General features: G+C 44.3%; 1 protein-coding gene across 1 annotated transcript in view; it reads left to right on the plus strand.

Annotated features, from left to right (window-relative positions):
* The first annotated feature begins 659 nt into the window (after positions 1 to 659).
* Positions 660 to 24,004, plus strand: part of CAPRIN1 (cell cycle associated protein 1) — a 46,309-nt gene continuing 22,964 nt past the window's right edge. Inside the window, exons 1-6 of the mRNA XM_049780083.1 lie at positions 660 to 753; positions 1,379 to 1,651; positions 18,203 to 18,265; positions 18,356 to 18,442; positions 22,563 to 22,801; positions 23,024 to 23,106. Of these exons, the coding sequence (XP_049636040.1) occupies positions 1,379 to 1,651; positions 18,203 to 18,265; positions 18,356 to 18,442; positions 22,563 to 22,801; positions 23,024 to 23,106 (745 nt within the window). The 5' untranslated portion in view covers positions 660 to 753. The remainder of the gene's footprint in view (positions 754 to 1,378; positions 1,652 to 18,202; positions 18,266 to 18,355; positions 18,443 to 22,562; positions 22,802 to 23,023; positions 23,107 to 24,004) is intronic.

Genomic DNA, 24,004 nt, shown 5'->3' on the forward strand with positions numbered 1-24,004 from the left:
TCAAAAAAAAAAAAAAAAGCGCTCTGGGAGACCTCGATCACCGGGATCCAGATTTTGTGCAGGGAAACAGCGAGTCATTTTTTTTTTTTTTGCAAGTCCTGGGGGTGGTGGGAGTTTGCTGGTTCTGCAAACAGAAGATATCTAAGAAGCTGGAATGGCACCGCCCACCCTAGGCACCCCGACTTAGAGAAAAAAAAAACAAACCCTGGCCCCCCAACCCCCAGCCCTCCTCCAAATAAGGGCTTCTTCGCTGGGCCGTCCCAGCCCCAGCTGCTTGACACCTATTGTCCCCGTTTAGGTGGCCAGCGACTTCGCCGGAAGGACCCTCGCTTCGACGTGGCTCCGCCCGGAAAGCAAAAGCGGGCAGCTGCCCCGTAGCCTGAGTGGCGCGAAGCCTTTCTTCCCGGTAGAGGACCCAGCGGCTCAGCTCCGCCCCCCTCCCTCGGCGGGGGCCTTTCCCATCAGGCGTTCGCGGCGGGCAGCCCGAGCGGGGCGGCGAAGGGCCCCGCCCGCTCCTTCTCCGCCCCCTCCGCCCCTCAGGGCCGGCTGGCGACGTCCCTCCCGCGCCGCCTGCCAGCCTGCCTGCCTTTCCGCCTCAGTCAGTAGCCGCGGCGGCTCTCGGTCGGTGCAGCGGGGAGCTGGGCGACAGGCACACCGCGCCACGCCACGCGGCTCCGGAACGCACCGTCATCGTCAGCCTTTGCCTCCCGTCTCGGGATCGCCAGCGGCCTCCTCCGCGCGAGCGCACGCACGGTGAGTGAGCGCCACCCTTGCGGGGCCGCCCGAGTGTCCTCTAGCTCCGCTTCATCCGGGAACCTCCGCGAGGGGCTGCCGCTTCCGGCGTCCCCTCCCGCGGAGCCCTCGGAGCGGGAGGTCAGGGGTCACGGCCTGGGACCGGACCGGACCCGACCGGGCCGAGGCCTCGCTCCACCCTGCGCTAGCTAGTTCCCTCCGGGTCGGGCCAGGCGCCTCTGTGCAGGGACCGTTGTTTGGGGCCGTTGGCGGCCCCGCCCCCGCCCGGTTCTGCGGGCCGGTCTGAAGCGGCCGCACGGCGCGGGGTGAGGCGGGGTCGGGGTCTCGCCCGCTCTTGCGCGCGCCCGCCCGCCCGCTCGACCGTCCCTTCCTTCCTGCCCGGCCTTGGCCTGGCGGGTCTCGCGCCGCGCGTGCGCGCCGGCCGGCCCCGTCCCACCCCGCCCCCACCGGCTCGCGCAGCCTCCCGCCCGCCCGCTCCGCGTTTCTTTGGTGGTTTTTTGTCCCGCGTCTCGCCCCGTCGCCGCTGCCGCCTGACTCGGGCCCGCTCTCTCTTGTCCTTTTTTTTTTTTTTTTTCCTTCTCTCTTTCCCTCCCGCTCTTGGAACCCGCTTCGCTTCGCCTCCAAGATGCCCTCGGCCACCAGCCACAGCGGAAGCGGCAGCAAGTCGTCGGGACCGCCAGCGCCGGCGGGATCCTCGGGGAGCGAGGCGAATAGCACGACGACGGCAGCGGGAGCCGGGGCGGCGGCGGCAGCAGCAGCGGTAACAGCAACAGCAGCAGTAGCGGCGCCGGCTTCGCAGCACCCCGCCACCGTGGGCACGGGCGCCGTGCAGACCGAGGCCATGAAGCAGATCCTCGGGGTGATCGACAAGAAACTCCGCAACCTGGAGAAGAAAAAGGTGCCGGGAGCGAGGGGGGGGCGGGTGGAGCGTGGAGCCCCGTCCCGCACTGCTGCACCGCCAGGCCAGGCCCGGGCCAACTTGCTGCCCTGCCCGGGGCGCCCTAGATGTCTGTCTGGGCCTTCCCCGGGCGGCGTGCTGCCATCTCCCTTAGCGAGCGGGGCCCTGGAGGGAGAGCTCTTAGGGGAGCCCTGGGGAGCTCGTGCGGCCCGCGGCCGGGTCCCCTCCCTCCCCAGCCCGGGAAGGAGGAGCGCTGCCGTCCCGCCTGGGCTCCGCCACCCGGCCGCGGGCGCCCTCCGCGCCGCCTTTGTCTCGATCGCCCCCCACCCCGGCATCCCCTTCCCTGCCCTCCCCCGAGCGTGCCCCTTGGGCGCCCCGCCGCGGCGGCCTTTGTCCCCGGGCGGAGGCCTGCCAGCGGGGCGGGGGAGCCTCCTTCCTTCCCTTCGGGGTGCAGGTGGCGGCGGCGGCCGGGCCGCGGGGCACATGGAGGGCGCCTAACATGGCGGCGCGGGCGGGCGGGCGAGCGCTTCCCCGGCGCTGCATTGTGAGCACAAAGCGAAAGCGGGGGAGGGCGGGAGCTGCGGCCGCGGGGCGGGGCGGGGCGAGACGCCCCCCCCTCTGCCGGCCACGCCCACGCGCACCCCGGGGCGGGGCGGGGCGCGGCTTCTCCGGCCTGCGGGCCCCATGCACCCCCAGGGCCTTAGCTGCACCCCGGCCTTTTGTTTTGGGCTTTGGGTTTCTTTTTCTTGCTCTTTTGGCACGCCTCTTCCCTGTGCGCCCCCGGCCGCGTGCCGAGAGACACGTGTGCTGTGCGTGTGTGTGCGCGCGGGGAGCTGTGCGGGTGGCCCCCATCTTTTTTTGAGATCCCGCCGGAGGGATAAAACCCACCTGGGTGAGCTCAGCTGGTTCGACTCCAGTAACCCAGAGAAAAAGGTGTTTTGAATTCTGAAGTACTTAAAAGTTTTTTTTTTTCTTTTTCATTCTTCCCACCGCACCCTACTTCTGGCGATGCTCAGGGGGGACCGTGGGGGATGTGGGGAATCGAACCCAGCCAGGTCTGCCTTGTGCAAGGCTCGAGCCTCCTATTGCTCTGGCTCCTAAAAGTTTGTTTTAATGTAGCCACCCACCTACTGTCTTAAGACATTTGATTTAGATTTGGACTCTGGGGAAGGACGTGAAGAAGAAAACTTAAGCACAGGACATGATCTCAATGACTTGATTTTTATGTTTGTTTCTACTTACTTAGAAGACGTTTAGATTTGATACTTGATACTTGACACATCTCTTTCCTGTTGAGCCAAGCATTTTATTTGAATTTGAGATTCCCCTCCCGCATCATTGGTTTCTGCCTTTTTTGCTGAGCCATCATACTGATAATAAGCAAGTGTGGTTTATTGATGGTTGAAACGCTACCTGTAGTAGTGTCAAAGAAACTAGAGGACTTCGTTGTAACAGACACAGATATGGCAGGGTAAACTTACCTAAGGCCTGCATCCTCGGTTGCTATCTTGATTTTTTTTTCACCCCTATCAAACCGAGATTAGCCATTTTTTAAAAATCAGTTCTTTTCATCTAGTTGAATGGTTTAATTTTGAATAGTTAGGTTTTCAGAATTTTGAAGATTGGGCCACACCCAGCAGTGCTCAGGATTTACTCCTGGCTCTGCATTCGGGAAATCACTCCTGGTATTGCTCAGGGGAGCACATGGGGTGCAGATTGGTCAGCCACGTGCAAGGTAAATACTATCTACCCATTGTACTATATCAGGCTGAAATCTGGCATTTTAATGTACATATATGCTTTGCTGAATAAAGAGTCTTCAAGTCAGGTCAGTCACTAATTATCCTAATTGTGAGGCAATTGTTAGGAGTCTTGTATGAAAGTATATATTGAAAAGTTGCAAAAAAAAGGAAAAGAAAAGTTGCAGTTTGTAAATTCCAGGAGATCCATAACCATGACAGGTCACTTGTCATATAGGTTTGTATTGCTGTTTATTGCTTATTCACAAGTAATTATAGTTACTACAGAGATCAGAGATACTTAAGCTACTAAAGTAGTACCCTGTCTTGGAAAATTACCTTGCGATGAAAGGAATTTAATAAGATACACAAAGTAGAAAATACTTTTTATTTTCTATATTAGTATTTTGGATACTACATACTGAAAGATCACATTGTAGTTCAGTTGGGTTTTTGATGTCTGAGCTACCTACATGTCATGTTAAGTGGCTGTCCACTCATGTTGTGACTTAAAACTATGAAAATTTTTCTTTTTTGGTTTTCGGGTCACACCTGGCAGCGCTCAGGGGTTACTCTGAAATCACTCCTGGCAGGCAGGGGTGACCATATGGAATGCCCGGATTTGAACCACCGTCTGTCCTGAATCTGTGTGTGCTGTGCTCTCTCTCTCTCCGGCCCTAAATTTCATATTTTAGACGATTTTCTGTTTTATTTTTGGGTCACACCCAGTGATGCTCAGAGTACTCTGCACAGCACTCAGGAATTACCGTACTCTTGGCAGTTCTGAGGGGACCACATGGGATGCCTTTGTTCAAATCGGGATTGGCAGTATTCAAGGCAATCAACCCAATCTGCTATCATATCTTTTTTTTTTTTTTGGCCACACCTGGTGATCAGCTTCAAGGGTTACTTCTGGCTCTGCCCTCAGGAATCACTCCTGATGGTGCTCTGGGTACTACCATATGGGATGCTGGTTTGAAATTAATTTTTTTTAATCTCCAGCTGATTTTCTTTTTTAATTGGGGGGGGGTCTCATCCAGTGTTCAGGGTTAACTCCTGGCTCTACCCTCAGGAGTCACTCCTGGAAGTGCTCAGGGAACCATAGGGGATGCCAAGAACCTGGGTAGGCTGCATGCATGTCATAGGCCCTACCCACTGCACTATCTCTCTGGCCCTGACGATTTTCTGTATGAAAGGATAAAGTTGACTATTTCCAGTTGTTCAGTGTATCAACACCTAAGATAGTATATAAGTCAATTTAGAATTTAGATTTAAATTTAAAGTAAGACTTTGAAACTAAAAAGTTTAGTTATTTTGTATTTGAGCTTTATTTAGCCTTGACCTGCAGTTTTATGTGCCCAAATGTCTTTTGTCTATGAATTTATAATCCAGGATCTTGACAATTAGTACTGGATATTTAGTGATTCTTACCATTAAGACGTGAAAAAATATTAGTTTTTAAAAATAATTATTTTTACTTTTTTTTAAATGGCCAGTTGAGGTGAGTTAAGCATCTGTTCAGTGAAAATACATGCTTAAAATTGTGTAATACAATTAAATGCCTGGTAGTTTTTAAAGTTGAGTTACATGATTAAGAGTACAGAAGTTTTTTTTTTTTTTTTAAGTCTAGTACTTAAATCCATCTGCCAACAAGACGACCCCCCAGCCTGGCCAGCCAGGGCCATCCCCCCAGATGGAGATGAGTAAGACTACAAAAGTCTTTAACAAAGAAGTACAGGTGTAATATAAAGCATTAAGTGTAAAACTGCCTCTAATTTTTAACTGATTGGGTATACATTGAATTAAAGTACAATAAATTTTGTGCAATTTTGATTATTTCAGCAATAAAAACTGGTCTCTACGGATCAGAGAGATGTGGGCAGAACACTGGCCTTGCATGTGACCGACCAGGATTTGACTAAGCACAACCAGGTGTCACTCCTCTTCTCCCCCCAAATCCCAATAAACAAACAAAAAGGGGGTGGGGTCCAAGGTTAGGCAGATATTTTGAAAATGAATCATAATTTTATTTAGAGTCCAGCCCATTTGATTTGGAAAAATGTACTAACTTTTAATGTAGAATAACTGCTTTTAAAGTGACATCTAAATTGTTATCTTTGTAACTGTAGGTTTAGACCCTGGTGACTTGGGTAGGTGCAAGATTAACCAGAATTCCTGTAGAAGAGCCTAATAACTTTGATCAAACCTTGCCTAAAATTTTTGCCTATTGTACCTTTCTTCTGAGTAAAGGATGCTAGCTAGTATTTTGATTGTAGCGCGAAATATTTCTTTCCAGAGAATTGCAGTGATACTGTTACTAAGAATTTACAATGCATCTTTTTAATATTTTTAAGTAGAAGCATAAACTCTTATAGATAAATTTTTTTCTGTCTGGATTTTTTTTTTGACAGTAAAATTTCTTGTTTGCTACTGCTGCTTCGTTGGTTGCATGAACTAACTGTTCCACTGCAATGCAGATGACAAGGTTACTTTGTTTTGCATCCACCTTGTCATAGGGGAAGAAAATAATTTTTATTTTATTTTGACAGCCTCAGTCTGTTATAGAAAGTATTTAAATTTTGAATTTAAAACCAGTAAAGCTATGAAGTAAACGTATATGGCTACCTTTTTCTGGGATGAGTGGATTCTAAGCATTATAAGACTAAGTTGTTTCAATTTGACCCCATTATTTTACTCCAGACTGTTTATTTTGTGATTTAGAGAGTAAGCATAAATCTACTCTTAATTTAAGTTTTTGCAGTGACTGCAATGAATATTTCTAATTAGAGCTAGTTGATTAGTACTAACTAGTTCATCTTCAAAACACTTGGGAAAAGTTCAAGTTAAAATCAGAGGGCCTGGGGCCGGAGAGATAGCATGGAGGTAAGGCGTTTGCCTTTCATGCAGAAGGTCATCAGTTCTAATCCCCCCCCAGGAGCAATTTCTTTCTTGTTTTTTTTTGGGGGGGGGCCACATCCGTTTGATGCTCAGGGATTATTCCTGGCTCAGCGCTCAGAAATTGCCCCTGGCTTGGGGGGACCATATGGGACACCAGGGGATCGAACCTCGCGGTCCATACTTGGCTAGGGGCTAGCGCTTGCAAGGCAGGCACCTTACCTCTAGCACCACCTCACCGGTCCCCCCAGGAGCAATTTCTGAGCATGGAGCCAGGAGTAACCCCTGAGCACTGCCGGGTGTGACCCAAAAAAACCACACACACAAAAAAAATCATAGGGCCTTAATTTTACTTTACTGTGTGATCATTTTTAGGAACTGAAAGCCATTAAAAAAATTCCTGCAGTTTGGGGCCAGAGCACAGCAGTAGGTCGTTTGCCTTGCAAGCGGGCCAACCCAGGACCAACAGTGGTTCAAATCAAGGCATCCCTTATGGTCCCTCGTACCTGCCAGGAGCGATTTCTGAGCAGAGCGCCAGGAGTAACCCCTGAGCTCCTCCAGGTGTGGCCCAAAAAAACAAAAAGTTTCCACAGTTCATTTTGTAAGTGGTCACTTTCACGTAGAATGACCCACATTGGAGGATCGGACTAGAACAGAACCATAGTATAGTGGTAGGACACTTGCTTTACATCTGGCAGGCCTGGATTCTACCCCTGGGACACCAGGGGATGTGGCCCACACCTCTCTACACCCCCCATGTCAGAAAAAGTCAGATTGTAAAGGGCAACATTCCAAGGCTTTTTGTTATTTTTATGTTGTTTTATAAGGGAATTAGAAATATTCTCCAATATGCTTGTAATTTTTCACATTTAAACTGATCCTTAAGTACCAAATAAAACTTTAGATTCTAAATTTAGAGAATTTTTGTTTTAGTTTTGGCTGACACCTGTTGGTGTTTAGTTAGGGCGGGTTTCTGGCTCAGAGCTTAGGAATTACTCCTGGCTGTTTTTGGGTAACTCTTGGCATTGCTCCAGGGAAAGATGATAGGATTTCAGGAGGTTGACCATGTGCTAGGCAAGAGCTTTCTTTACCTGCTCTGGCCTGTAGAGTTCTTAATGTTTTTGTGTTGAGCCGTACCTGGTAGTACTTAGGGCTTACTCCTAGCTCTGTATTCAGCAATCACTCTGTGGGTTGGTGGGATCATATATTGTGCCTGGAAGAAGCTGGGTTGACCGCTTGCACAGTACTTGTCCTATACTTATATTCTCATCATGACTTTAGAGTTCTTCTATTTTAAAAGTTGAATGTAAAAGAAGTATATTTATTGTTAGATCTTCATTAATTGTAGGTTTTTCAGGAAATGTAGTTCTGAAAATAGCAGGAAAGGTCAAATCCCATGTCTTATTGGGATATCCATTTTGATACTCATTTTGTTGTCATTGAATTCTCAAAACTTTAAACTGAGATTTATTTTTATACTTAAGTAAATCCCATATGAACATTTGCTATACTTTTACTCATGTATGTTAGAAAAATTGGGGAAAAACACTAGTAGAGAGAATAAATGCCAATCTTTTGTCTTAATTCTTGTATTAGAAGTGTCTGTAAATATTTTTAGTAAATGATCACTTCTGAAATATATGTATTTAGTAGAGAAAAATAAGTGTAGCTGAAGAGAAATGCAGCCAATGTCGGGATTGCAAATTGCCTAGCTTCTGATAATTTATTTTAGAAACTTGCTGTACTAAAGCTTTATTTTATTTATTTATTTATTTATTTATTTGGTTAAAATTTGAGTGTAGAAAAACACATGAGACTTCATTGATAGTTGTGTTTTTGCTTTGTTTTGACCACATTCATACTTTGAGCATACTTAGAGCATCTCAGGTTATTTTACTCTTTTGCTGTGTTTGGACCATATGTAGTGCTAGGGATTGAACCCAGATAGGCAAGGCCCTGTACTATATCTTTGGCCCCAAATCTCTTATTTTCACTATATATAGTTGTCTTGGGGGGGGAGGGCGCATACCTGTTGTGCTCAGGACTTACTCCTGGCTGTGAGCTTTCCTCAAAGATCATATGGGGTGTTGGATATTGAACCTGGGTGAGCTGCATGCAAGGCAAGTGCCTTATCTGTCATACTTTTGCTTCGACCCCAATTTTTGTGTTTTTCTATTGGTTTCAGTTGCTTCCTCATAATTACAGCCATGGACAAAAAGGGTAAGGGTTATAGAATTACTTTGTCTGTATGTGGAAATGGGGGGTGGTTTTTTGGAGGCTCCTTGCAGTTGCTTCCAACATATAAAGGAAGCATTGAAGCCCCGCCCCCCCTTTTTTTTTTGCATTGAAGCCCATGAGCTATCTCCTGGTCCATATAGTATTTTAGCTTTTGGTTGTGTTTGGGGGCCTCATCAGATGGTACTTGGGTTACTCCTGGCTTTTCCTCAGGGATCACCCCTGGTGGGATTTGGGGGCCATATGTGGTGTGATTGCACCTGGGCTGGCCACGTGCAAGGCAGGTGCCTTATCTGCTGTACTGTTGCTGCATCCCAGGATCGGATTTTTTTTTTTAATCTTAAAAAAACATTTATTTTTAATTAGCCAAAATTCTGTCAAGCTCTAGCTTACCTACCTACCTGGACAGCATATTTATTTATATTTTGATTTATTTTGTTTGGTTTTTGGGCCTCAAATGGCACAATGCTCAGGGTTTACTCCTGGCTCTGCATTCATGGGTCAATCCTGTGGTGCTCTGGGGACAGTATGAGATGTTGAGGATGAAAACTCAGGTCAACTTCATGTATGGCAAGTGCCTTACTAGTTCTCTCCAGCCCCTTGTTTTTTTCTTTTGGGGGGGGGTTGTTTGGGGCCACATCTGTTGATGCTTAGGGGCTGCTCCTGGCTCTGTATTCAGGAATTACTCCTGTCTGTGTTCTGAGGATCATATGGGGTTTTAGAGATTGAATCCAAGCTGGCCTCGTGCAAGGCAAGTGCTTTCCTGCTTTCCTTGCTGTACTCTAGCATTTTACTATTAATGTTCAGAAACCCTGAACTGTTGACATGTTTATTTAATTTCTGTGGGACTTCATTTCTTATTTTTTTGTCAAGTAAGTTTAACATTTCCCACACTCGTGCCATTGCTGTTTAACACTTATTTTGTTTTCTTCAACAACTCAGAAATCTGCAACCTGAGAAGGCTTCCAGCATTTGAAGGTAGCTATTATGGATCATCAATGAATTGTGCTATACTCTTAACTTCTTTTCAAAACTTAGAAGATTGGTTTCTTAAAACTTTTCTTCTTATGTGTATAAATATAATTGTACCAGCTCTTACTCAGTGGAATTAGTGAAGGTTGTCTAGGAACAGAAATAACTTTTGATCATTGGGTGAAATCATACTCCGTTTCTCAGTGAAGAACAGAAACTGTAGGATTTGAGGATTTGTAATATCTTGCAAGACTAAAGGAAAATGTGGAAAGTTGAGCAGAAAACTTTCCTATGATTGGTGACAGTAACAGCTATGGTGGTTTGGGCCAGAGACTGGCTATGGCTACTCTTGGCTCTGCTCAGGATTCAGTACTGGCAATGTTCAAATGACAGTACACAAAGCTGTGGATCCAAGTGGGCTCTATCCTGCCACATGCAAAACAAGTACCTCTTATTTCTCTGGCCTCTTGGAAAAGGTATCCTTGTTTAATGTTTTGCTTTGCCCTATAGTTTCTTTTATTTTAATTCTTTTTTTTTTTCTTAGTTTCTTTTAATTCTGAGCTGTTAAATTCTGGGTTTTGACAAAACCGAATGTGAGAGCTTCAAAAAAACTTTGTTTTAAGATTAGTTAAAATCTCATACTGCAAGAAAAATTTTGCTTTATTTAGAAAAACATAATTCCCTTATTGGCCATGATCCAATACTTACAGAAAGGTAAATTCTTTTAGAATGTCAAAAATTTGTATATAAAGTGACTTCTGAATTTCTCTTTATGGCAGAATATTACAACTGTGTATAAGAATCAGAAAGTGTACATCAAAAGTAAATAAGCCACAGTTAAATTTAAATGGAATAACCAATAATTATATCATAAGTATAATGTTTATGTTATAAATAATTTGTGTACTTATTTCTTGGTTTTTGTGTTAGACCCAGCTCTGTGCTAAGGGGATTATGCCACTCCCTGTTGTAATTAGGAGACTAGATTTAGATATATACTTTTTTTGTTTGTTAGTTTTTGGGCCACACCCGGTGACACTTAGGGGTTACTCCTGGCTATGCTGTCAGAAATTGCTTCTGGCTTGGTGGGGGGCATATGGGACACTGGGGGATCCAACCGCGATCCTCCACATGCAAGGCTCTACCACTGCGCCATCACTTGGGCCCCTGTATTCTTACTAGTTTTTACTAAATTGTTTTTTTAAAGAGCACCTTAATTTTTTTTTTTTTAAGCCATACCTGCCGGTGCCGAGGACTTACTCATGGCTCTGCACAACTGCTGGTGCTCAGGGGACCTTATGGGATATCTGGAATTAAACCTGGGTTGACCTTGCTGTATTACTATCTCACTGGCCTAAAGAGCCCTTTGTGCAAATGATTTTCATGTATGTTTCTTACTGGGACTCTGATTATTAGTAGGCTTCTTTTTCTAGTATTCATAATCTCTTTGTAGAGCATTCTTTTGAGAAACATAATTTCCCTTCGAAGGTCAGTTTTTGTTTTTCAGATGCTACTGCATTAAAAAAGTTTTGTTTTTTTTTTTATTTTGGGACTCAGCAGTGCTCAGAGGTTACTACTGCCTCTGCACATAGATGACTCCTGGCGGTGTCATATGGGACAAGGTTACTCTGTTACTCTATTCAAGAATTAATCACCACTCCTTGGGGAAGGTATGGAGGACCATGTAAGGTACCAGGTATTAAACTTAAGTTGACTATCTGAGAGACAAATGCCCTATTTGCTGTGCTATCTCACTGGCTTCTGTTTATATATTTTTTTTTTGTCTCATCTTACTATAATGTATTTATTTTTTAGGCTGGGCCACAAAATAAGGTGCAAAAAAGTGCTCAAGACTTAACTCATATCTGTTTAGTGTCACTCTAGTTTGACCAGGACCATGTGGATTGCTGGTATTTAATCTGGGACTGCTGAGTGCAAGGAAAGAGCCTTACTCACTTTACTATCTCCCTGACTCCACTTTTTATTCATATTTATTTATATGTACTTATTTTTATTTATAATTTAAAAAGCTTAAAAGTTACTTATGGAATATGTGGTACATAGCTGGTACATAACCCTAAGGAAAGGAGATTCAGGAAGGTGCTTATTAATATATTTTTTTATATTGGCTTTGGATTTTGGGCCAAACCTGCTGATACTCAGGGGTTACTCCTGGCTCTGAATTACTCTTAGCAGTGCTTGGAGTACCCTATGGGATGTCCAGAATTGAACCTGGGTTGGCTCTGTGCAAGGCAAGTGTTTTACCAACACTGTACAATCACTTTAGGCCTGGAACAGCTATTTTAAATGTTCTTTTTTGTTTTTGTTTTTGGTTTTGGTTTTTGGGCCACACCCAGCGATGCTCAGGGATTACTCCTGGGATGCTCAGGGATTACTCCTGGCTGTTTGCTCAGAAATAGCTCCTGGCAGGCACGGGGACCATATGGGACACCGGGATTCGAACCAACCACCTTTGGTCCTGGATCAGCTGCTTGCAAGGCAAACCGCTGTGCTATCTCTCCGAGCCCTAAACAAGCTCTTTTTTTTTTTTTTTTCTTTCTTTTTTTTGGTTTTTGGGTCACACCCGGCAGTGCTCAGGGGTTACTCCTGGCTCCATGCTCAGAAATCGCCCCTGGCAGGCACAGGGGACCATATGGGATGCCGGGATTTGAACCACCGTCCTTCTGCATGAAAGGCAAACACCTTACCGTCATGCTATCTCTCTGGCCCCTAAATGTTCATTTTAGAGCACGCACACTTAAGGTATTTGTATGGAATTAAAATTTCAGTAAGATAATTTAGATGATGATAAAATGAGAATGGGAGGCCTATGTATAATGCAATTCAATAGTATAATCTGAAGAAGAGAAGCCACAGTAGGGCCAGAAATAAAGTTAGCTATGGTTAGAACACTGAGTATTGGTATTAAAAAGGGGGAAAGTGTTTTGGGGAGACAGCTTAAATGTTAGAGCATGTGCTTTGTGTACTGGAGACCTAGACACCATTCTGGGCACCCCTCTCTATACACAAAAATGGGAAGGGTTTTATCATGACCTCTAATTGTTTTTTCGGTTTCTAGTTAGGTGAAATCTGGTCATTAATAATAGTGCTGAGGGCCCGGAGAGATAGCACAGCGGTGTTTGCCTTGCAAGCAGCTGATCCAGGACCAAAGGTGGTTGGTTCGAATCCCGGTGTCCCATATGGTCCCCCATGCCTGCCAGGAGCTATTTCTGAGCAGACAGCCAGGAGTGTGACCCCTGAGCACTGCTGGGTGTGGCCCAAAAACAAAAAAAAAATAGTGCTGAGGATAGGCTAACTGAAAATTTTCTTTGCTTGCTTTTGGACCACACCCACTAGTGCTCAGAGGTTACTTCTGGCTCTACGCTCAAGAATAAACTTCGCAATGTAGGGTGGGGGTGGGGGATGAAAAGGAACAATGATATAAAATGTGGGGATTGAACCTGGATCAAGGTTCAATGCAAGGCCAGTGCCTTACCCACTGCTCTCTGATCCCTCCTGACCACCTGAAATTTGAATATCAACTTAGTGAATACTGTTTAGAAACAAATAGAAGATGGGTGTAAGAAGAGATAAAGGATGGAGAGTACAATGGGCCATTTGGTAATTATTCTTCAAAACCAAGTCACTGGATAGTTATATAGGATGTAGTTATAATCTTTATCCTATTTATTTCTCTGGTCCTAGAAATAGAATTTCAATAGGTAAATGTTCATAGTTGAAAAATAAACACTAAATCAAATTTCAAGAGATGGGAAGTTTGTGTTACTAATATTGTGAAAGACTGCCACACCCAGCTATGGTCTGTGTGATTTCCTGGCTCTTGGAAGGTTTATGAGACTATGTAAGGTGATGGGGGATTGAACCTGGGTTGGCTGCTTGTCTTGCTTTACTGCTTTGACATCTCATGCCCCTGACTTTTTTTTGGGGGGGGGTCACACCCAGCAGTGCTCAGGGGTTACTCCTGGCTGTCTGCTCAGAAATAGCTCCTGGCAGGCACGGGGGACCATATGTTCCCCCGGGATTCGAACCAACCACCTTTGGTCCTGGATCGGCTGCTTGCAAGGCAAATGCCGCTGTGCTATCTCTCCGGGCCCCCATGCCCCTGACTTTTTAACAACATCTTTTTAGGTGCTGGGGATCAACCCTGACCTCTTCTTACTTGCAAGGCCAGTGCTTGATTTGATGATTGGTTTTATACCTTGGCCCTTTTTAGGTTAGCAAAGTGGTTATGAAATAATTGTTCAGGAAAAAAAAAGCTTTTTTTTTTTTAAATCCCCTTCATGTGGACTTTCATGTGCCAGTTGTTCATAATGTGGCAATTGCAATTATTACAATTCAACACAACTAACCTGTTTATATTTGATGGTAGCAAAAACATATCTGCCTAGAATTCTTTAGTTCTCTTTTTTTTCATTTTGTTGGAGTTGATATATCAGTTTAGTCATTTGTTAAGATTTTTTTCTGTGATTGTGGAGGTTCTGAGTTTACTCTGGACTCTGCTAGATAGACTCATTGTAGGTGCTTAGAGGATTTTATGCAATGCTAGGAAAGAACCTGAGTCATTTGCAAGGCAAGTGTCTTAACCTCTATACTGTCTGTTCCAGGAGCAATATTGATAAGTAGATTGCAATACTATTTGAATAGGATATGATAATAGGAGCAGAGTTAAGATACTGTCAGTTAATACTAGTCTTTCAAAAAGTAGGTAAAAATCGTGTTTTGAGGGGCTGCACCATGTTTGTAATGCTCACACACTATGGCTGTGACTTTGCTCAAGCACAGCATGTGGGAAATGGGATTGGAATTTATGACCATAAATGGTAATTTCTGTACTATCTCTGGTACATAGGTTTGAACTTTTGTATTTGTTTGGCTTAGTATGTGAAATAAAATTGGTTATTTCCAGTAATCTTTAATCATCCGATGATTATTTTAAGCTTTATTTACAACAATTTTAAGGAATGTGAGTATTTTTTAGAAGGGTGGCTTTTGGTCCATACCTATTGGTACTTGGGGTCTGTTCATGGTTCTGCTTTGGAGTGAGTGGTGTGCTTGTGGGGTGGAAATTATATGGTGCTGGGGATTCGAACTAGGGTTGGCCACATGTGTAAGCAAGAAAAGTGCCCTACCCCCTTACACTATCCAGCTGGCCTACTTTTAAACTTGCTTTTGTCTGAATGCATCTGAGCAGAATCTTTATAAGACTTGATTCCTAAGGACAAGGTGAGAGAATTAAATATGTTGAAGTCTTTAAAAATTATATTCCCTGGGGGCCGGCGAGGTGGCGCTAGAGGTAAGGTGTCTGCCTTGCAAGCGCTAGCCAAGGAAAGGACCACGGTTCGATCCTCCGGTGTCCCATATGGTCCCCCCAAGCCAGGGGCAATTTCTGAGCGCGTAGCCAGGAGTAACCCCTGAGCATCTAATGGGTGTGGCCCAAAAAACCAAAAAAAAAGAAAAAAAATTATATTCCCTGCTTATATTTCTACACCTTTGATATTTTATTTTGGTTGGTGCTCAGGAATTATTCCTAGTGATGTTCAGGGAACTGTATGGTATATATGGTGCTGTAGTTTGAACCTGGTTTGGCCCTGCTGTACTCTATTCAGCCCGTGTGTGTGTGTGTGTGTGTGTGTGTGTGTGTGTGTGTGTGTGTGTGTGTGTCGTTTTGACCTAGCTGTACTCTATTCAGCCCTTCTGTGTGTGTGTGTGTGTGTGTGTGTGTGTGTGTGTATGTGTGTTTGGCCCTACTGTACTCTATTCAGCCCTTCTGTGTGTGTGTATATGTGTGTTTGGCCCTGCTGTACTCTATTCAGCCTGTGTGTGTGTGTGTGTGTCATTTGGCCTTGCTGTACTCTATTCAGCCCTTCTGTGTGTGTGTGTATATGTGTGTTTGGCCCTGCTGTACTCTATTCAGCCTGTGTGTGTGTGTGTCGTTTTGACCTTGCTGTACTCTATTCAGCCCTTCTGTGTGTGTGTGTGTGTGTGTGTGTATGTGTGTTTGGCCCTACTGTACTCTATTCAGCCCTTCTGTGTGTGTGTATATGTGTGTTTGGCCCTGCTGTACTCTATTCAGCCTGTGTGTGTGTGTGTGTCATTTGGCCTTGCTGTACTCTATTCAGCCCTTCTGTGTGTGTGTGTATATGTGTGTTTGGCCCTGCTGTACTCTATTCAGCCTGTGTGTGTGTGTGTGTGTCGTTTTGACCTTGCTGTACTCTATTCAGCCCTTCTGTGCGTGTGTGTGTGTGTGTGTGTGTGTGTGTGTGTGTGTGTGTGTGTATATGTGTTTGGCCCTGCTGTACTCTATTCAGCCCTTCTGTGTGTGTGTGTGTGTGTGTGTGTGTGTGTGATTTGGCCTTGCTGTACTCTATTCAGCCCTTCTGTGTGTGTGTGTGTGTGTATATGTGTGTTTGGCCCTGCTGTACTCTATTTAGCCCTTCTGTGTGTGGGTGGGTGGGTAAGTGTGTGTGTGTGTGTGTGTGTGTGTGTATGTGTGTTTGGCCCTGCTGTACTCTATTCAGCCCTTCTGTGTGTGTGTGTATATGTGTGTTTGGCCCTGCTGTACTCTATTCAGCCCTGCTGTGTGTGTGTGGGTGGGTGGGTAAGTGTGTGTGTGTGGTCTTTGGGCCATACCCTGTGACGAGTTACTCCTGGCTTTGCACTCAGAAATTGCTCCTGGCTTGGGGGACCATATGGGATACTGGGGATTGAACCAAGGTCCGTCCCTAGATCAGCCATGTGCAAAGCAAATGCCCCATCACTTGGCTATTGCTCCAGCCCCTATCCAGCCCTCCTTTTTTGGAGGGTGTGTGTGTCACACCCCACAGCGCTCAGGATCACTCCTGGCTCTATGCTCAGAAATCACTCCTGGCAGGCTCGGGGGACCATATGGGATTCCGGGATTCGAACCACCATCCTTCTGCATGCAAGGCAAATGCCTTACCTCCATGCTATCTCTCCAGCTCCATATCCAGCCCTTTTGTTTTGTTTTTTTGGTTTTTGGGTCACACCAGCAGTGCTCAGGGCTTACTCCTGGCTCCACGCTTCAGATCACTCCTGGCAGGCACGGGAGACCAGATGGGACGCCGATATTTGAACCAATGACCTTCTGCATGAAAGGCAAACGCCTTACCTCCATGCTATCTCTCTGGCCCCATATCCAGCCCTTCTTAAGGTTTCTTTTTTTGGAGGTATAAGACCATCAGTGCTCAGTGCTCAGTGGTCTTACTTTGGCTCTGTGCTTAGGAATTACTCCTGTCAGGCTTGGGGACCATGTTGGAATCCTGGGATTGAGCCTGGCTCATTTACTACGTGTAAGGCAAATACCCTCTGTACTATTGCTCTGCCCCCAATTCTTCTTTGATTCCTAATGCAATAACTTAGTTCTTGTAAAAGCACACCCCCCACCGTTATTTAAAAATGGTACCTGTGGGCCCGGAGAGATAGCACAGCGGCGTTTGCCTTGCAAGCAGCCGATCCAGGACCAAAGGTGGTTGGTTCGAATCCCGGTGTCCCATATGGTCCCCCGTGTCTGCCAGGAGCTATTTCTGAGCAGATAGCCAGGAGTAACCCCTGAGCAACGCCGGGTGTGGCCCAAAAACCAAAAAAAAAAAAAAAAATGGTACCTGTGATGAAATAGGGGAGAGGGGCTTCACATTTTTTGTAATAGGGCTTGCATATGCTTTTGCTTGGCATTCATAGTCTTTATGATGTTTGTATGTTTAGTTGGGGGTCTTATGCACATACATGGACTTCCCTGCTGGTTGTAGTGTAATTAGTGCTGGGATTTCAGATAACAGCTGCCAGAATCTTAGTGTATGTAATGGCTCTGTGGATTGAACTTCGGACCTCATGATGTCAATTTGGTAATCTTAACTTGACTCCTCTTCTAGATCCCCATAGCTAAGTACTTGATGTTGTGTATGTAAATACCTTTTTTGGGGTGGCAAACCTGATAATGTATTACTCCTGGCTTGGTATTCAGGAATTACTCCTGGCTGTGCTTAGTGAACCATAGGGGGTGCCTGGGATTTAACCTGGTCCGCCATGTGTAAAGCAATCACCCTCCCTGCTGTACTATCTTTCTGCACCCTGCATATCTAATTACAATAGCACTGGAGACTTAGAAAAATTTTCATTTTAGCCAGAAGATAAATTTTTTAATTATCCCCATTTTTGATCATTTAAGTTTGTGTGGAAATTATAAGGCATTTATGTATTTGTCTATAGGGATTGTGATCACTTGAAGTAGTGCTTGTTCAAAATAATGAAGTACCAAGGAAGATATATATGGCTTTCTGCATGAAACACTTGTCATTTACTCATAGGCTTCTTTAAGCAGAGGGAAGGCAGAACAAAAATAAATGATGTGCTCATTTGCGCATAATGATGCTTAATACATTTTGGCTTCATCTATGAGCACAAATCATATTTTTGAGTTCTCTATTGTATATCATTAAGGCACCTAAAGTACAAATATTGGTGTAGTGTAGGCTTTCGATTTAGTATTTGGTATTGTTCATCAGGGTTTAGATTTGACTTTGCCTATTCCGTAAAAATTAAACATTTTATGTACTTAAAAACTGAAGTGTGTAAAAAGTATATCTAGGATAAATTTAGGATATGAATTGTTATTTTAGCATGATCAACTTGGTATGATCTTTCAATATGACATAATTTTATTTTGATACAGGGCAAACTTGATGATTACCAAGAGCGAATGAACAAAGGAGAAAGGCTTAATCAAGATCAACTGGTAATGATGTCACATTTTATTGAATAATTTATGCTTATAACTTTGATAAGAAAATTGTTTGTGATAAATGTATAATCTTTGTCATTTTAGGATGCTGTATCTAAGTACCAGGAAGTCACAAATAACTTGGAGTTTGCGAAAGAATTACAGAGGAGTTTCATGGCATTAAGTCAAGATGTAAGTTGAAGATACTGCATATTCATGAGCTGAGCTAATAAGGAAGATAGAAATTTTATTTTTCTTATTTGGTTTTTGGTCCACACATGATGACGCTCAGGGGTTACTCCTGGCTATACACTCAGAAATCGTCCCTGACTTGGGGGATCATATGGGACGTTGGGGGATTGAACTGCAGTCCGTCCTTGGCTAGCTAGTGCGCACAAGGCCTTACACCCTGCACCATGGCTCCAGCCCCAGGAAATGTAGTTGTTCCTTGGGTTTTAGTCCTTGGATAATCTTTTTGTGAGAGGATTAGAGCCAGTTACCTTTAAGAAACTTTCCAATACTATTTATTTATTTATTTATTTTTTTTTTGGGACAGTATACTTGCTGTGCCTGATAGCTGCTACAGGAGGTAGTTGTTGATGGTACCATGGCCCTCAATTCTGTAAATAATTTTTTTTTGTTTTATCTTTGGGTCACACCCAGAGGCGCTCAGGGCTTACTCCTGGTTCTGCACTCAGAAATCATTCCTGGCATGCTCTGGGGACCTTATGAGATGCCTGAGATTGACCCGGGTCTGTCCTTTGTCAGGCGAGTGCAAGGCAAACGCCTTACCGCTGTGCTATCACTCCAGCCCCAATAAAATTTCTTTTGGTGCTTGGGTCGAACCTGGCATAGCTCAGGACTTAATCCTAGCTTTACCCTATTTGGATCAGGGGACCTATATATGGGGTTCTGGATATCAAACTCAGGGCAGCTGCATGCAAGATAAACATCCTACCACAGTACTATTGCTCCAGCTCTTCAAAAGCTGTTTAATGTTAGTTCTAGCCTTTACCTTGTTGTGTTCTTTATGTTTTTTTTTTTCTCCTTAAAGCTGCTTGTTTTATCCAAAGTCTTTATCATTTTTTTTTTTTGGTTTGGGTTTTTTGGTTTGGGTTTTTTTTTTTTTTACTCCACATTTTTGCTTCTTACTACCTTTAAAGACTTACTTTTATTTATTCTTAGAATCACACACCCTCAGTTCTGTAAGATTGAAAGCTCTGGGATGGAGAGAGTACAAATGTTAAAGGAGCTCATGTTTTTGTATGTGGGAGGCCCAGGTTTGTGCCTGGCTCACCATGGTCTTTGAGCTACTTTTGGGACTTTCTTTCCCCAGCCTACATTACACTGCTGGGGTAGCCCTTAAGTACCACTAGATGTGGTCCAATATCCCTCTCACTTAGCAAAAGAGAACTAAAGCTCAAGTCTTCAGTTAGATGCCTCGTTTTTCTAAGTTTTCTTTTGGGGGTGGATCTATTCAGGAGTGACCCCTGATGGGTGTTGCCCAGGTTTCATGTGTGGTGGTACCATGAATTGAACCTGGGTTGGTGCTCGGTGCATGGATGCAATACAGACATCTTTGTGTCCCTTGGAAGTAAGTTCTTGAATACTCTCACTTAGATAATCATCTTTTTCTTTATATGTACTATATACTTGTCATTTACTATTAATGTTTGACCACACCCAGCTGTGGTTATTGCTTACTCCTAGTTCTGCTTTCAGGAATTACTTTGGGTACAGAGGGCCATATGGGGTGCCGGGGATTGAACCCTGGACAGCCATGTGCAAAGAAAACACCTTATCTATTGTATTTTTTCTCTGTCTCTTCCACTGTTTTTTATTACTGGGCCATGCGGCAGTCCTTGTTCTTGGGTAGGCGAACTTGGATATCACAGGGGTGCTGTGAAAAAAAAAATCTTGATTTTAATACTTGGTATTTCTTGTAGAGCAGGGGTCTCAAACTTGTGGCCCGCGGGCCGTTTGCGGCCCTCTGTACAACATTTTGTGGCCCTGCCCTAGAGGAATCTTTTTTTTGTTTTGTTTTGTTTAAGTTGTTTGAGTCACACCCCCCCCCCCCCAATGTTGACTTTGCCTCCTGCGGCCCTCAGGTAAATTGAGTTTGAGATCCCTGTGTAGAGAAAGGATGGAGAGCAGAGGAAAAGAATAATGGGAAAGTAACTGATACTTAGCTTTTATCTAATCTTTTACTGCCTCCTTTTTCTCTTCCATAACCTCTTTATTAACAAAGACAAATCAGTTGTCTATTATGCTGAGTGAAATAAGTCAGAGGGAGAGAGATAGACACAGAATTGTCTCATGGGTTTTTTTTTTTTTGTTTTTTTTTTTTTGTTTTTGGGCCACACCCTGTGACGCTCAGGGGTTACTCCTGGCTATGCGCTCAGAAGTTGCTCCTGGCTTCTTGGGGGGCCATATGGGACACCGGGGGATCGAACCGCGGTCCGTCCTAGGCTAGCGCAGGCAAGGCAGGCACCTTACCTCCAGCGCCACCGCCCGGCCCCGTCTCATGGGTTTTAAGAAAAATTTAAGACATTGTAATAAGACCCAGAGACAATAGAGTTAAGGGCTGGAAGGACTGGTTCACAATATGAAACTCACCACAAAGAGTAGTGGTGCAGTTGGGGAAATACCTACACTAACTAGCATGACAAAGTTATTGAGTGAGAGAAGTAGAATGCCTGTCTTGAATACAGGCAAGGGTGGGGACGGAAGGGGGCAATGCTGGTGGGAATGTTGCACTGGTGAAGGGGGTGTTCTGTTTATGACTGAACCATGGTGCTCAAATAAATACTTGATATGAAAAAAGTAAGTTGTCAAGTTTTTTTTTTTTTTTTTAGTATGTAATCTTTGTTTTGGTTTTGGTTTTTGGGTCACACCCAGCAGCGCTCAGGGGTTACTCCTGGCTTTGTGCTCAGAAGTCGCTCCTGGCAGGATCAGAGGACCGACCATATAGGATGCCGGGATTCGAACCGGGGTCTGTTCTGTTTTGGCCATGTGTAAGGCAAAGCCTTACCACTGTGCTATTGCTCTGGCCCCTATAATCTTTTGGGGGGGTTTGTCTGTAATCTTAAACCTGCTTGAGGTGCTTGGGCATACTGCTTTCTGGTGGTATGCTTAGTCCTTTGGACTGTAGGAGTTTGGTTTCACCAGTGCCTTAACCTGTGGTCCAGGGGATCATGTGGTGATATGGATCAGATTGGCCTCTGCTATGGAGGACATGTGCTTCTGACCTTGGAATGCCTTTATTACCAGCAGTGGATTGGTTTTACTTGGGAAGTAATGGGTATTGACAGTTTCTTACTAGTGAGTATCATACTTAAAATGATAACTTTGAACTATTTTTTTGTTTTGCTTGTAGGCTGTAGTCAAGAATACTTGGGTTATGCTCTGTGCTCAGGAATATTTTCTAGGAGGCTTGGGGAACTTAACTGGAGTATTGAGGATCAAACCTGGGTCATTTGTGTGCATGGCAAACTCCCTAGCTGATAGCTATGGCTCCATATCCCCATGCCAGGCAGATATATGCTACCTGTTTTGTTGAATTTCTTTAATTGATTGAGAGCCTTAGTGAAAAGTTTTAATTTGATATTGTGGGGGAAAAAAGTTGAAAGAAATGAATATAATGAATATAAGTACCTATTCTACTTGTACAGTTATCTTCTGGGCATGTACTTTATATATATTTGCAACCAGTCCCTTGTCTGCTATATTTTTTGAGCAACTTCTGAATACATTATTTTAATAATGCTTCAGAGGCATCTTTTGGAAAGATCTGTGAATTTCTAGCAACTACTTAAAATAGGCTAGGTTTTAATGCTTTTTTTTTTTTTTTTTGGTTTTTGGGTCACACCCGGCAGTGCTCAGGGGTTACTCCTGGCTCTATGCTCAGAAATCGCTCCTGGCAGGCACGGGGGACCATATGGGACGCCGGGATTTGAACCACGGACCTTCTGCATGAAAGGCAAACACCTTACCTCCATGCTATCTCTCCGGCCCCGTTTTAATGCTTTTTTAAGTTTAATCATTCTTCTGTGTATCAGGGTCTTATTTAACTCATTGAAAGAAGTTAAGCACATCTTTTGGGCAGGGGTTTGGGTTATATCTCAGTGCTCATAGGTGGTTTTGGGGATTGAACTGGGTTCAGCCATATACATAGTAAGCACCCTCTCTATGATGGTAATCACCCACTCTATGATTTGCATTGTCAAAGAAATATATCTTGATTGGATTGGGTCCGAAATTAAGCCAAAGGCATTCTGTGAATTTTATTTTGTCTTCTGTTTATATTATGCAGATTCAGAAAACTATAAAGAAGACAGCACGTCGGGAGCAGCTTATGAGAGAAGAAGCCGAACAGAAGCGTTTAAAAACCGTACTTGAGTTGCAGTATGTTTTGGACAAATTAGGAGATGACGAAGTGCGAACTGACCTGAAACAAGGCTTGAATGGAGTCCCAATATTGTCTGAAGAGGAATTGTCCTTGTTAGATGAGTTCTACAAGTTAGCAGACCCTGAACGGGACATGAGCTTGAGGTATAGTGGTATTTGACAGTAGAAACTTGTTTTTGTTTTGGGCCATGCCTGGCTCTGTGGCCTGCAGGGGGACCATATGTGGTAACAAGGATTAAACCTAAGTTTATTTTAAATTGCAAGGCAGGCCACATACCCACTATACATTTTTTAGCACTGATAATAGAAACATGTATCTTGGATTAAGTTGGCAACTGGAAAGTTATCTGTTGTTTATTTTGTAAGGTTGAACGAGCAGTATGAACATGCCTCCGTACACCTGTGGGACTTGCTGGAAGGAAAGGAAAAGTCTGTATGTGGAACAACTTGTGAGTATCACTGATGAATTTGATTTTCTAACTTGAGAATCTTTAAAATTTTGTATTTCCACCTAAAAATAGTAAAATTTTAGACTTCTATATGGTTTACTATTTAAGTTTTAGTTTATTTGCTGTATTTTTTGGAGTTCTTTTGGCTCTGTGCTCAGGGTCTATATGTGTTGACAGTTGAATCAGATTTGTGCCATCTCTGTAGCTCCAAATTTTAAAAAATTTATTCGGTTTTGGGCCACACCTGGCAATGTTTAGAGGCTTCATGGGGGTGTCAGAGCAATAGTAACAGTGGGTAGGGCAATTGCCTTGTATGTGGCTGCCTGTGTTTGATCCCTACCATCCTGTGTAGCCCCTTGAGAGCCAGCAGGAGTAATTTCTGAGTTCAGAGAACTCCCCACTTTACCTCGCTTTCCTTCCTGCTACAAACAGGTACTTTTTCTGGTTCTGCTCAGGAGTGATCCTGAAGGTCCTCTGGGGATCATGCGATACTGGGGATTTGAACCAGAGTTGTAGTTAGTTGCCTAAGCCACATGCAGTCATGAGTCTTAAACTTTGTATTATTGTTCTTTTAAATGAAATGAAAAATTTGGGTGATTAGGTTCAGCTCTTGGAGGACTCTCCCCAGCCATATCCCCCCAAACCCTCCCCCTTTTTTTTTGTTCTTTGGATCACACCTGGCGGTGCTTAGGGGTTACTACTCCTGGTTCTGTGCTCAGAATTAGCTCCTGGCAGGCTCAGGACCATATGGGATGCCGGGATTCGAACTGGGGTCCATCCTGTGCTATCGCTTCACCCCACCCCCACCCCCTTTTTATTATTTCTTTCCATATTTGTAGACATGTGTAGTCAAGCTCCAGCATATTACTCAACAAAACAGCATAGACAACCAGAAATT

Source organism: Suncus etruscus, chromosome 9 (assembly GCF_024139225.1).
Source record: "Suncus etruscus isolate mSunEtr1 chromosome 9, mSunEtr1.pri.cur, whole genome shotgun sequence".
In the NCBI taxonomy this organism is placed as follows: Eukaryota; Metazoa; Chordata; class Mammalia; order Eulipotyphla; family Soricidae; genus Suncus; species Suncus etruscus.